General features: G+C 43.6%; 1 protein-coding gene across 22 annotated transcripts in view; it reads right to left on the bottom strand.

Annotated features, from left to right (window-relative positions):
* Positions 1–666: 666 nt before the first annotated feature.
* ANK2 (ankyrin 2) overlaps positions 667–14,906 on the bottom strand; it is a 176,529-nt gene continuing 162,289 nt past the window's right edge. For 14 of the 22 annotated variants that reach the window (XM_027689855.1, XM_027689856.1, XM_027689852.1 and 11 more), the window contains 10 exons: positions 13,484–13,558; positions 12,314–12,445; positions 11,812–11,958; positions 10,701–10,980; positions 9,026–9,290; positions 6,199–6,282; positions 5,016–5,180; positions 4,262–4,444; positions 3,824–3,915; positions 667–2,920 (listed from right to left, as the gene is read on the bottom strand). In XM_027689855.1, coding sequence (XP_027545656.1) covers positions 2,737–2,920; positions 3,824–3,915; positions 4,262–4,444; positions 5,016–5,180; positions 6,199–6,282; positions 9,026–9,290; positions 10,701–10,980; positions 11,812–11,958; positions 12,314–12,445; positions 13,484–13,558 — 1,607 coding nt within the window. In that variant the 3' untranslated portion in view covers positions 667–2,736. Of the gene's footprint in view, positions 2,921–3,823; positions 3,916–4,261; positions 4,445–5,015; positions 5,181–6,198; positions 6,283–6,727; positions 6,821–9,025; positions 9,291–10,700; positions 10,981–11,811; positions 11,959–12,313; positions 12,446–13,483; positions 13,559–14,906 lie in introns of all 22 variants that reach the window. The other 8 variants (XM_027689833.1, XM_027689834.1, XM_027689836.1 and 5 more) reach the window with 1 other exon arrangement.

The following is a 14,906-nucleotide window of genomic DNA, read 5'->3' as shown; positions in this document are numbered from 1 at the left end:
CTGTTATTTCCCACTTGTCCTCAGGCCATTGTGATGGTAGTGCGGTGCAGGGGGGTGCAAGTTCTTGTGGGGGTGTTGTTTGGTTGCTGTGTAGGGTTTTGAGTTGGATTTGTTGTTTGATTGTTGGACTCTTTGATGGGAAAAAGAAGAGTAGGAGGAAATAGTTGGTAACTTTTGGTTTAAGTCCTCACCTTGACAGGTCTCGCTGAGTCTGTGACGAGCGAGTGGTGGCTGGTGCCCTGTGTCCCAGGCTCTGGGTTTATATGGAGTAAACTTAAACTGGCAGCAAACCTCTTCCCAATATTTTCTGTGCATGGTGTGAGTGTAAGATGTGACAGGATTTCACCCTATATTTTTCTTCCCTGTCTTTCTTCTGGTGAGAAACTGTTGGTAGCGGGCACTGGAAAAGACAGTGACTGTAGCAAACAGTCTGAGGCACATTTGAAGGAACCTCTGATGTTTCCAGCCCAATAAAATAACTAGAAGACAAGGCTAGATCCCCTTTGAGAAATTAATAACAACTACTCTTATTAAAAATTTTATCTGACTTAGAACCTATCAATAGTGCTGAATGCAGAATTAAATATGTCTGGAAGGGCACTGGGTACAGAGGAGCTGCACTTCCCTCATCCTGCTGTGCCGGCAGTAAAAGCGAGTGAGCCACCATTTCTACATTTAACACTTGTACATTTTTATTTAGTTAAATCAGCCATTGTACACATTGCAGCTATGTATTGTTAGTGTTGTATCTTTTTAATTTTTAACTAATACATGCCCTCATAGATATATTCAATTAGTGTTATCACCATGGGAACAAGATGCTGATTCGTCAACTTAAAATTCACTTCTTCTCACAGTATTCAAGTTCTCCGATAACACAGCAAAAAATCAAAATAAGAGGTGAATAACCATTATGTTGTTACACAGAACATCATCTGCACCGCAAATAACACAACAGAAATGCATTTCTTGAGAGCCCCATCCTCGAAGACCCTCCCGCGCCGTCTCGGACGGCAGGGAAGCCACGATTGCGCTGTGAGATGTGTCATCACGGGTCTCAGTCGGTTTGGCTGCCAAAACACTTTTTTTCTTTTAGCTTTTTATTTTTTTTTTTTTAATTTTTTCTTGCCTGCCCAAAAAAGTGTCAGCACGGCACCTCAGGTGGTTCTGCCCGCAGGAAGCCAGAACTGCAGAGATGTTTCCATGCTTTTGGCATCATTACCTTAATGAGGAAGTGCCCTTGTTCTGAGCACTGAGTGAGTCGTTAAAAAAACAAAGAACCCTATAACTGCGGAAGGCCAGATAAGCTCGGACAAAGGATTACTCCTAGAGGAGAGGGTTGGTTTTACTCTGGTGTCGAATCTACTATTAAAAAATGAATTAACAGCTGTTTAAAAACATTAAGTCAGTGTGTTTGTGTGTACGTGTGTGATGCTAAAACCCTACGGAGCTCCCTCCATTAAATATTAAGGTATAGAACACCCAAAGCTTCAGATCCTTATGTTCCCTTTTCGGAAAATAAAAGTGCAGACATGCTATCGTGGTTTTTCAGAGGGTCGGTTTAGAAATATATATATTATATATAGTTACATAACAAAATATGAACAGAAACTGGCTGCCGAGGATTGTGAGCACTTGTTCTTTAAAAAACGCTCGATCGGAAGATAAAAACTGCTCGCTCAGTGCTAAGAGGGCGGAGAAGCTGACATGGTTCTAGGAGGGTTTGGTTCTGACCTTGGAATGCCACATGCACGGCTCAGCTAAGAGGCAATCTCGATAAAACACGGTGAGTTAGTTATTCTCCCTGTATAGTGGGTAAGTCTTTTTCCCGCAGTTATCTACAGTGCAGTGGCCAGCAGGAAGTACCACCGGTCTGTCGGTGAGGTCGGCTAAGCGGTGACGGAATCGGGAAACTACCGGAGTTGGAATTGTTTAATACGCCCTGCCCCAGGTCCAGATCTAATAGGCTGTAACACTGCACGGGGATGTGCCATAGCTATAGCTGGGAGCAACTCTGTTACCTAATGGGGTATTATTTCTTGGATTTTCCTTCTGGAAATCTTTCAGCGGCTGTCAGAAGGTCTTAACAGTATTAATGGCCACAGGCAGCTGTTACTCATGTGAACAGCTGGGTTTCCAGGTTTTTAGCCTGACTCTTAGAGCCTTTAACTACAAGAGATCCCTAAACCGTAAGTCTTAGGACTCGGTAGCTGCGCGGCGCTTCCTCCTCAGTCTGTGTGTGTTTTGCAGTAGACGGGGACAATGTCGCGCGATCCGTCGCCGTTCCGCAGCCACGGAGACGGGAGCCACGGGCAGCGTATTTCCTGCAGTCTGGTAAGTCCAAATACTCTGTCTATTTACAGTTTACATGTGCACTCCCTTGTACACAGTCACTGGAAGAGGCCTGTGGATGAAGTCGGCTCGAGGAGCGCCGGAGCGAAGGGACAGCGAGAAGCGGCGGCACCGCCGAGGAGGAGGCGCGGCGGGGGAGAAATCCGCCCGCCCGAAGGATGCTGTCTTTGGTCACAAATTAGCTTACAGGGTACAAAAGAAGAAAAACACAAAATGGATCTTAAGGTGGGTAAGAACTGAATTCACTGCAGCTGCACGAGGAGAAATGGCAGTGACCGGGGCGATAGCGTCGGTCGTGACGTCAACTCCCCAGGGAAGGTGACGGGAGCGCACGGGACGGAGGGTGACATGGAGCTGGGGGGGGCGGGGGTGGGCAGCAGCTTCTCACTCGGCCTCCTGTTTCCAGTCCTCTTGGCAGAAGTGCCGAAGAAGCTGCTGGAGGTCGTGCTGGAGGTCATCCCTGGGGAGCGCTTCTGGGGTGTCTTCCAGCTCTTCTATGTGAACACGTTTGCCACACCGATCCTTCATCACGGTCCTCTTCTGAGTGCTGGCTTTACTTAGGGTTGTCCTGCAACAAAGAAAAGCAGAGTTGTGAGTTAAAAAGATCACAGATCCTGCAGATGTGCAGCAATTTCCTTCTTCAGCTGCCGAGGAAGGGTGACACGTGCTGGATGAAAGGCACATCATGTCAACTCTGAGAAATGACTCTCGAGGGTAAAGGTACGGGCTGAGATTACTGGATCACCATGCTACAACACACAGACATGCACAGAGCAACTGAAAATATTAGAGAGGAGCAGCATTGCAACGGCGCTGAAACACTAGCCCTTACATCATTGGACATCTCCTGTACATCAGCACCCGTACGGGACTAGGGGGAACACCGACAGAGGCAATAAAATTCCTAGTGTCTGATACGGGTCGTGTCAAAAAAGTTCATCATAAAACACAAGTGTGGAGATATTTTTTAGAGGAAATCAATAAACTTGCCAGGGTGCCTCTGTGGTTTCTTCCTAAACAACTTAGCTCGTTTTCAGAAAAGCAGGGAAATGGATGATCGGATGCCATCCGGTCTAGCCTGCTGGGGTATACGCACTGTATAGTCTAGCAGGCTAGACCGGACTCCGCCCCCGCAGGAGGACCCCCCGCCCACTCTGCAAGCCCTTCCTACTTCCCCACCCACTCAGCCCCCAGATGCTTTTTAATCTCTTCATTGCACCCACTGATTTTGCACTTGTGCCTTTTCCTATTTGTCCTCATTCCCTGCATGTTTCCAGGTGAGTTTTCCCTCCCCATGCACTCCGGCCTTCGCACTGACACTGTTTGTTAGTAGTTATCTTTAGTACTGCTCACAATCCAGCGTTATGTGCTGGTGCCTGTTTCACTTCAGGAACTCAACTGAAATCCACTCATACACTGTGAGTGTCTTAATTTTTTTCCAGCAACTGTTTGTTGACATGCCAAGGCAAACCTTTTAATTATCGATCCATCTTCTTTCCTGATTTCTTTCTCTACTAAAGCAGGCAGTTGGAATTTCACGTGGTTACCTGTATAGCTCAGAGCCTCCAATGGAAACATAAACTTCAGATTAAAACAAAATTGAAACAGAGCACAAGATAATGCCTGTTTCCACCTTGGTGGGAAAGAGGCTATTAAAATAAGCAGCTGGTTGCCATTTGCATCGCTTCCAACACTCCTCAATGCTTTTTATGTGCTATTATTTCCTCACATAAAAAAAAACACAAACATACATTTCATATAATTCCACACAGCTTTTATCTACTTATCTGTGTATTTTATCTCGCTGTTCATCTATTTTAAGCTCTAAGGTGTGCTATTCAAAGGGACAATAAACTGGATTCAGATGTTGAAACACTCCTTTTAATACTTCTATAAAAGTTACTTGTACCTCTTCGAAGTCCTCTTTGGCTGATGGCAGATCGGAAGCTAAGCTGGCATCCCCCAGGTGTTTCTCCGTCCTCTCTCCGTGCACTACGGTGGTCTTGATGACTTTGCTGACCTTCCGGCCTTCCACTGGCTCCGACTGGAATTTGGAGGCACTAGGCACGACGGCAGGCTCCGACAGGGTCACCTGTAAGGAGATGAGTTCCATACTGCACGATTTGCTCTGGCAAAAGATGCCTTTCACGCCTATGGGCTCTGTACAGTGAAGTGTACCTCTGTTAAGGGTCAGCCAACAAAATAAAAAGCATCTGTTTGCTTATGACCTTACTCCTATAGAATTAATTCTGATGAGGAATTCTGGCAAGAAAAAACGTAAGTGACATTTTTTGCATTTCTAGTAACTGTTTGTTACTCACTACATCTCACCCCAGGACTGGTGAAAGCATGCCCTAGGTCCCAGCTTCTGCCCTCTGTCACAACAGTTTTGCATATCCAAAGGTCTGCAGGGCCACACAGTGTAAGCGTGGCAGGAGAAGGCAGATTGAAAAGCACTCAGCTTTTCAGGTTGTTTCTGTTTTTAATTATCTGGCTCTAAAACAGCTTGCATCAAAGTCATAGGTGTTTTTCAAGCAAAGAACACACCAGTAAGTTAATCTAGCTGTAGACTCGGTTTTAGAATGACCACAATAAGATGCAGTGACTAAGTTCCCTGTTGGAGTGCTGGTGCTTTGTAGCATTGCGAGGAAAGAACCATCTACCTCTGACTGCTCGCTGTCGCTCTTCAGCACAACCCGTTTCACAACTTTGGAATAGCCATCTCCTTCTTCAAGGGTGACAGGTGCTTGTGGTGCTCCTTGCACTAGGACTTCCTCTTTTTCTGTGCCATCTGGAGAAACGTACCGACGGATGATCTTCCGAGTGACCTGTGGGGACGAAACGGAGCTTAGTCCCAAAAGAATTAGCAGCAATGTGTTCCTCCTTGTTCTCTATGCAGCATTTTCCATTCAGAGGGCATCTTTTCTTACATGAAAGAACCTGCACAAATGGTTTACTCTTTTCCCCACAAGTGCTCACAGGGACCTGTGGTGATGCTGCCAGTTGATGCGGTCTCCTTACTTAGGTCACCACATGGCAAAGCTTCCATGAACCTACTTTGTAGGTGGGCACAATAGAGATAGTGGAGTGACTCCCTGAAGCAGTGATTATAACATTTCAGAGAGAAAATACACTTTACAACTGCACAACCACTAGGAAATGCTTTCAGACTGGCATTTTCAAAAAGGCTTCAGAGACTGAAGAGGTGAGCAGTTTATCAAACGCACAGAAATAAGATTCATGGTACTAAGCACTGCTGAACTAGTGAGCTAAAATGAACCCACGGAAGACACTCATCTGGTGCTCGAGCTCTCGAGGCACAAAGGAGGAGGAGCAGAAGACAACAATAGGGTCCAAGATGAGAGAAATTTCTCAGGAGGATGGGTGTGCATCCTTCTATGGATGACCCAGAGCTGGACACAACATCGTCCAAGGCATCCATAAGAATACAGTCACGCTCACTCCTGTACATCAAAACCCAGGAATATTTGGCTGGGGTGGTTTATTCTAACATGAATTCAAGCAGGTACCATTTTAAAAAAACCAAAAAACAAACAACTTGCTTGTAAGACACGTGGGTCTGTGCAGAATTTATATTGGCATTACATGGGAAAATTAACAAAATATGTTCCTCTTAGGTTATATACTGTAATACAGAATGATCTTGAGAAGCAAAATAATTTTTCGAACTTTGTATCTCTCATGAAAAGAAATTCACATTCCTTCCACTCTCTACTCTGGAAATTATGCCCCTTCCATAGCAGAAAATCTGGCATGTACGTGGATGGTTTTATCCTGTCATCTATAGGACAGGAAAAAGGTAGGAAGGGGCAGAACTGACAATACCTTCTTCACCACTGTGTGGCCATGTTCATCTGTATACTGCTCTTCTGTGACTGTTTCTGGTGGCATGTCAGGCATACAATCAGCCTGTATGACAAAGAACAAAGGTGTGTGTGAAGCGAGGCCTCCATGTGGGGTCACTTGAAACAAGCAATTTTAAAATCGGTTAATCGGTTATAGAATGGGGAGAAAAAATTGACAAATGTTGGAAAAAAATCTGTTCTGCAAATAAATCCTTAGAAAGACATGCAACAAAAAGTTATGCCACAGCAGACAGGCAAAGATATGTTAGTTGACTGTGTTGTGTATGGGGCTAAGGAGTCATCTTCCTCCTCCTACCAAGGTGCCTAATGGAGTTTAGAGTTGGGTTAGCAGTATTACTGTAATCCTAAGGTATTGGAATGGCTTATCCAATGCCCATGCATTATTTGGGAGCATCCCAGCTTGAGCTGTGACTCCAGCTAAGTGGCTCTCCCTGCGTTTCAAGGTCCTAAGGCACCACAGGCTCATGCAGTTGTTCACCACTCGGTACCTGAATAATCACCCGGCGCCGAACGACCCTGGTAGTGACCATCTCGTCCTCATCCGAGCTCATCTCCAGCCCACCCAACTCCTCTGCTACCTCCTAGGGGAAGCATGGAAGCACAAGTGCTCTGTTGGGTGTGTGCAGCAGGGTGAATTTATGCTGATACTTTTGGTCTGTGTTTGGCCCCAGCCACCTGTAGTAGTTTATATTCTCCCTGCCAAGGTCACTGATAAAACACTGAATTCGTCCCTGGAGGGACAACTTCTGTATAAACTATTTTAATTGGGACTCTACTATTGGTTCATTGTCTGCCAAGGGCATCTGAAGGAGAAATCCAAGAGGAGAGGAGGAAGGCTCGGTCCCCGACTCAATTAGAAAAGACCCCCAAAGCGTACTGTGCGTGCGTGAGGGGATTGCCGAACGTCTCACGCGTGAGCCCAAGGGATGGACTCACATAACCAGGAGGGTGGGATTGAGAACCTCTGGCTGGGCGGTGATGACCACTCCTGCCTAGGCTGAGGTCACTCAGTTCATTGTATAAAAGCAGATAGTGCTTTCTTGGAGGTGTGCTGGCTTCACACCAAGGACAACGGTGCCTCTTGGCAGGGATGCCTGCCAGTTGGTGAACTTACTGACTCTCCAAGGATGCAGCTTCTGCTATGGGTACTTATAGGCACGCTAGGTCGGTAAGATAACTTTATGGGCAACAGCTGGGGAACTGGGGAGATTGTGCTGGGGGCTTATTTCTCTCCTCCTTCCTCCCTTTTGGGTTTGTTTGTTTTGTTGGCCACCTCTTGGTAATAAATATCAGTTTTGTTGAGCTTGCAACAGTGTCATGGTTTTCAAGCTTCAGTATGTTTGAACATCCCCCTAATACAGCGTGGTACTAGCAGTACTTACAGCTTCTGCCTTGTTACACCAGCCCTGGAATTCCTGCATATTGCACATAGTTTCTGTGTTAATTACACAGAAAAATATATGAAAGCCTACTAATCCTCCTTGTTGGGAGGTACATAGTGCAGCACACACAGCAGGACTGAACAGTTTTAACTAGAGGGAGGCATATCAGGACCAAGTGCTGGAGTTCCTGGAGTTCTCTCTCCTGCATAGGGGAGAATTAGAAGTCTAAATGAAGAGGTCAGAAGGCAAAGAGAGGCTAAAAAGAATGACTTGGGAAATAGCAACACTATGAAAACATAAAGGGGAAAATAAATTAAGGAGGTGTGTTTCTTTTTGGCGGTGTCAGTTGTTGTTTTACTTTAATAAAAGAACCGGAGGGAAAAAGCAGCCCATTATTTTAAGGGCAGTCTTTCCTACAGCAGCCGTTGTACTGAGCCCTCTTGTAGGTACTCTTTCAATCACCTGACACACCTTAAATTCCACCTTTTTCTGAGATCTCAGAGGCCCTCCATTCTAGAGGTGGTACATTTGGCCACATAAACAGCAGAGGCAGAAGAGCCTGTTTCTAATGAATGTCAAGGTGAATTGTCAAGACAGGAAACAGTTTCTGCATCAGTAGAAATGTGCCTTCTCTGCTCTAACTTAACTGATAAACTCAATTTTCAAGGATGCCTTCTCCTTAGCTTTCACTTAGAACAGGCAAAGCAAGCTGTTTATTCCTAAACCTTTATCAAGAAAATTTAATTCCCCACTAAAAGCCATATGGTTTGCTTTCTTTCCTTCCCTCTTGATGTCTTTCCCTCTCGGAACATCACAATAAAGTCCCTTTGTCTCACATAGCCAAAGACCTGCCTCGTATTGTTTTTGATGTTCTCTCTCCTCTCCCATTCCCATCTCTCTTTATTGCCTGTATGCTACATAAACACCATTCTTCCAGTACATCCTTAGTAAATGCACAACCTGCTGCCTCTTTTCCATCTCACTAACTTTACAGATCTTTCATGCCATTTTTTCATGCTGTTCTGGGCTAGCCTTGCCTTTCTTTATAAGCTTTTAATGTTACTACTTTATTTTCCACTACATCTGTTTCAGCTTTTGCTTGTCCATGGTTTGTTTCTGCACCTGTTAGTAACGCTAATTTTCTCTCTGTTAACTGTCACAGATCAAAGGTCAAAAAAGGGCAGAGCAGAACGAGAACTACAGCCTAGACTTTAGGATCCTGGGATTGCTTCAGCTTTGCGAAGCTCTACAGAAATGCCTATAGCTAACCCTTCTAGCCACAGAGGGAGGGAGAAAAGACTCCGTGGCAGATGGGGATTAATTAAAAATATTCTCATCCTAAGGAACAAGTGAGATATAAAAAACCTTTTGTGTCCATTATTTTGAAGTAAAATTGTTCTTTACCTTTTCTAAAGATTCCTCTTCATGGCCCCTTCCAGACTTCTCCGTCTGCTCATCGGTTGACTCCACTATCACAAGACTAGTTCTCCTTGGAGAGGGGTCATCCTGGTGGAGCTGGGGGTCCTCAGGCTCCTGGATGATGGGAGAATCACCTCTCTGTGCAGACGACAGGGGCTGTGGGGATGGTTTTTCTGTCTCTCCCTTGGCTGTGCTTCCTGCTTTCCCAGTTACCGGTGCCGTAGACTGCTCTGTTCCTGGAGCTGTGACCCTGTGAATGTGAATCACAGGTCCAAGAAGTTACACCACCACGCAGTGCTTCCCAAGTGCCAAAAATTGAACACAACACAGTGAATCAATATTGCTGCATCACCTGTTACCTAGAAATAACTGGTACTCCTTGACAAGAACTACACAGTAATCTGCCTGGGCATCCCTCTCACCTTCCCAAGCCAATCTCCAAATGAATATCCAAACCTTGCACCCACTTCTGCACAGCTTGGTATTTGTGAAATATTTCAGTGAGCTTCACTGTCACCTGTGCCCTCACAACTCTATATATTACCTACTATCATTTTAGGGAAAGAGATTGGATCGCTATAGATGGATGAGGAGCAACTACTACATTAATTACAATCTATAAAGCTGCAGGGGAGGAGACCAACTGTTATGTAGAATTCCAGAGCCTTACCAAACAGAAACTTAGTAGAGAATATGATGTTGATGGTATTGCTATTTTCATGGTTGAACACGGCTATGATTTCACTGTTGTTGCAAGTTACTGAAAACTATTATTACATACATTACTATGTAATATATATATTAAGGTAGTACATCTAATTCAAGCATATATACGTGCAATATTCTTGTATAATTCCTCTTAAAACATCTTCCTTACAAGCTATTTAAAACTAGCCCAATTTTCCTCTGATTTTTAGACCTGCAGTGTAGTGATATTCCCCTGCCATCACTCCTCTTGTGTAGTATTGCCAATATTGTCTCACATGTGTTCTCTATTCCTCGAAAACATTCATTTCTTCAGGCAAACCCTTAGGAAGCATTGGTATTTTTACCTATTGGTGCAACAAAAGTCTTCTACGTTAGATGCTCTTTTCTGTCTCCCACTCTCTCTGTCCTGGCTGTAAAGCATATCCTGAGCACAAGAGACCATCTGCTGGACTCAACTGCCCTTTGACTGTTTGGAGCTGCATCTCCACATCAGAGGTAATCACTGATCAACTTGATCAACCCAGTGGAGAGGTCTCAGCATGGTCACAGGATTGGGGATAGTGTGGATAAATAAACATGATCCATTTCAAACCAACCCAACTGACAGCCCCACAGAACAATTCAGGGTTAATTCCACTAAGTTTAACATTACTTCCCATCTAACACACAAAAACTTATACGCAGTTTGGAAAAAAACCAACCCCACCTCTACATTAACCCTCTTTTCTTCCATATGCACTACACTTGATTATTGCTTTGTGTTCGCAGTGACAAACTGACTTTCTCTCCTGAGCCTTAAAGGCTTCCTCCACATGGATTGAAAAATCAAGCCTGGGCACAACTGGAGGAAAATTAAACAGCATTCCTATGTTTCAAAGAAAACTGTAAAAATCCTCTTATTACACAAAGAAGAGGGAATCTGTTCCACCTAGGTTTCACCCTGGACACTTACAGATATTCATGTTGTGAAGCAGATGGTTTTCCTGGCACGTCTTGGGGTTTCCCTGAGAATTCAGTTTCTACTTGTTCCTTATGTGCTTGCCTCAGGAGCTCAGCCATGGATACCTCTGCCTCGCTCCTGGGAGTACTGTCCTGAAAAGGAGAATAACTGGCAGACACTTCTTCCTCGGAGACGAGAGGAGGGTGTTCGGTTGGCTCACTGTCTTTAGATATTCTGTGGTGTTCCTGCTTGTGTCTTGAGCTGTACACTTCTTCTTGCAGTGCAGAAAACCCTTCAAAAACACACAGAGGAGAAATGGCATCACAAGAATGCAGGAACTCCCTCCTGTGCTCCACGTGCATTTAAAATCCCTGCATGGAACACATTACCTGCAATTCTTAAACATCTCGAGTGGGACAGGACATAACCTCTCTAAGCAGCTGAAGTAACAATGGAGTACCACTACTATTGCCAAATTCGGACAGTAACAAACAAAATAAAGTTCACCCAGAAATTTAGATAAATTAATTAATCTCAAAACCCTAAAGTATGCAAGAAGATTCACAACAGGATTTGATAAAAGAACTAGCTCATTTATGTGCTTCAAAGCATAACAAACACATCCACTCACCCGCAACCCCTAATCCCAAAGCAATATTGAATTAAGCACATAGAAGATTCACTACTGCATTCACATAATTTGGAAGTGCTTCTTCAGTTTACAATCAATGATCTAATACAACAAACTTTTAAACTTAAGAAATGGAATCTCATCCTAGCAGAATAACAATACCCTGGATACTCGAATCCAAAGGTTTTGTCAAAGCACAGAGAAGTTTCCCTTTTACAAGTCTCCACCAAATCCTAATACAACCTTCTGAATTGTCATGAAAGCACTTGTATGGGCAAAAGAACCCCAATAAACTTGGCAAAAGTCTCTGAGCACATTATTTGCTTGCTAAGAATCAGTTAAAGTGCAGATCTTATCCCTGGTGAGACAGTGACCCACGTGATGCCAGGCTTGCATTCATTCATCCATACTACCCGTGCTTTCAAAATGGGATTCTAGTGCTCAAACATTTCCAAACAGAGGCTTCTGCAAACTGGCTGAGCAGCCACTTACCTTCGCTGTGGTCCAGTCCTATGGACTGCTCCATCTCCGTGTAGGTGCGGGTGCCGTGGATCTGCGTGGACTCGATGCCGCTGGTCTCCATGAGGTGAACAATATCCATCCGGTTGATTTTCGTGAGACATTGGGTAAGATTTGTATCTGTGGCATCAGAACAACACCGTGGAGCTCAGTTAAGAATTAAACATGGTCTCTCCTTTCTGTTTTCCACGTGAAAGGCATACACGGGATACTGACCGATATAATATCATATATAAATTACAGATGCATTTGGAAGCATTGCTATGTAAAATCCAGAAAGAACCGAATGGCTGCCTACAAAAATTGATTTTTCCTTAAACAATTTTGCCATGTTATACAGATAAGACTAGAAATAACATTCTTTAAGTATAATCCATTCTTTCCATAGGCAAAATATTGCCCAAATTTCCTCTTTGTGATTACAACACACTCAAGTAGCAAATAGGAGACAGTTAGATGTCAAATGGAAACAAACCTGTTGCATGTTTCCCATCCCTTTCAAGCCAGTACTTGAGGAGTGCGTGGCTCTGGTCTTGAAGTGAATTGGGATTTTCAATTCGGATCTGGTGAATTTGCTCTTCTGTGAAATCCAGTTCTCTTGCTAGCTCTGAAAAAGAAATCCATCTCTGTAAAGGGGTTGTCTAGTACTCCCCTGGACTCATTTTATTTACAGAAAAGTAAATGTCTATGAGTTACAGCTGAACCCCAAAAATCTGAAAAAACAGGAAACTGATGTCTTTCTGATGAACAAAAACCAACCACTATTTCACCCTCCACAGTAACTTTTCACTAAGTAATCTTTAAGAGAAGCAACCTTTACCATAAAAAAAAAAAGGACTATTTATGGAGGTCTATTAACCTGCCCTCCCTATAACACTATAGAACATTAATGTCTATCTTGACAAGCATCCACTTTTTCCAGTTTTGTTTTCAGAGCTGTCTATTAAATTTTCAGTGTATTCCTAATCTGTTACATTGCGCAGGTCCAAGTCCTACTGATTTCAGGATAAATCCATGTTGGGATGAGTGACACACGCTCCCAGTTACTCTATGGATTGAAGCAGAGGACAGGAAAGGAAGAGGTGAGCAACATAAGCAAAAAGGTATCAGTGATGTTTTGCGTGTACTCTGAGGACACTTCTGAAAACAGTATAGAACACAATCTTCACTATCAAGGAACTAAAATGTTTTCCCTGGTGTACAGCTCTTCCTTAACTCCTAGAGCATGGCTTATTTTCAGGAGCCTGATACTGCCCTAGTGAGAGATACAAAAAAAGTGCAGATCTTACATAATTTTTTGCACCAATTTTTTTGTCAGACCGCACAGTTTGACACAGCAGAGAGATTTCTGCACAGCTCCTTCTCTTTGTAAGAGCCTTGGAGCTGATTTTCAGTGACATCTGCAGGTCATTCCGTGTTCCTTTCACTCATCCCCAGCCCCGTTCGCTGCCTCAGGTCTATTAAACCCACAGTCCTAAAGGGATTGGTAAAAGTTCCTTGTTATCCATTTTAGGAATCTTCAGTAACCCAAAGACAGTAAGCTGATGAAATATTTCTATAAAACATTTTTTAGATAATCAGGAAAAGAAACAAGAAAAGAGTGCGGAACCTCCTTTTTCTCCGGAGCAGAGGATGTGTATTTTACCTGTCCAGCTGAATCCAAGATGATCAGCGATGTGGGCCAGTCTTTCCTCTGTCCTTTCCTGATCATCCTGCTGATCTAAAGGTCAAAGAGAGCTACAAGTTGCCTTTTACAAGTTAAAAACAGTTTCAATGGGTGATACAGTCCAAGAAGGGAAGGTGCTGTTTTTTCTAACTGCTGTGTCTAAATGTGGACAGGCTGTGTAACTAAAGCAAGGACTGTAAATCCCCAGGTTAAAAAATAAAACCAAAAAGCTTGATTTTTTTTTTTAAAAAAAAGCACAGGACTATCTACATTTTCCATTTGAAAATCAGGCTTTCCAGTGAAAATCTAAGCCAGGACCGAAGCGCCTACTGTGACTATTTAGGCCAAGCATTTTATTCTAAAACTTCATTCTAACATTAAATTGAAGACTTTATCTAGGTCGAGAGCCATAATTTTCCATGCCTCCTTAATAAATGCCAGGGTTGAAGAATTCATCGGGACCAGTGCTTCCGATTACGTTCTTTCTGTAGTAGGGAAAGTTCTGTTCAAACAGTCCATACAGCACTTTGGAATATGGTCTGTATTTGAGACACTGTTAATTTAAGTGTCTTTGACCCTTTAGACTAGGGAGTGAGACAAAATACTCACAACGAAGGCAAGGAAAAATCAGGTGGTCATTCGTCAGTCTTCATTTACCTGGCTAAGGGTGAGACTGACGGCTCCTCCCATCCCCACAGCTAATTTGAGGATGGCAGAGTTTGAGTTTTGATTTTCCCTGAGTGCACACACAGACTGTGATACCTCAGAACCGGGACATTGCTTAGGGTTCACGATACATGCACGTGTCATTTCAGCTCCCAGATTTCCATTGTGGCGGCTCAGCAGGAGCACACAAGTAGGTGAGAGGAAAACTGAACACCGGAAAACTTGTACTAAAATTACCAGTGACTCAGAGCTTCCTTGAGACACAGATCATCAAAAAGGAACGTAAAAAGCTGAATTCTTTAAAACTTCTGCAGATCTCTTTGTGTAACAACTCGAAAGAATATTAATTTGCCCGTCTCGCTTGCAATCGATGCCCAAGCATTTTATTATTAGCAGAAGTTAATAGTTAGTAACAGAGCCAGGGAAAGTCAAAAGCCAAAACGTGCATGACTTAAGCAATCGCTTTAATGGCAAAACAATACATATTTTTAGAAGTGTTTTTGTTTCTTAAGGTAACACTTCCCACAAGCACTTATGGTTTGCAATCTTGAGATCGGTTCACAGACAAGAACACAGACACAACACAAAAAAAACCAAACACGGCTCACAGGGGGAAAAAAAACCGCACAACTAACCACCAAAAGCTGAAAAGAAAATGCCACACGCGTTACACCTGTACATAAACACACACACACACACGCACACACATACACCCCAAAGGAAACAGAAAACAAAA

Source organism: Neopelma chrysocephalum, unplaced genomic scaffold (assembly GCF_003984885.1).
Source record: "Neopelma chrysocephalum unplaced genomic scaffold, ASM398488v2 Primary Assembly neopelma1_78, whole genome shotgun sequence".
In the NCBI taxonomy this organism is placed as follows: domain Eukaryota; kingdom Metazoa; phylum Chordata; class Aves; order Passeriformes; family Pipridae; genus Neopelma; species Neopelma chrysocephalum.
This window is presented reverse-complemented; position numbering and strand designations above follow the sequence as displayed.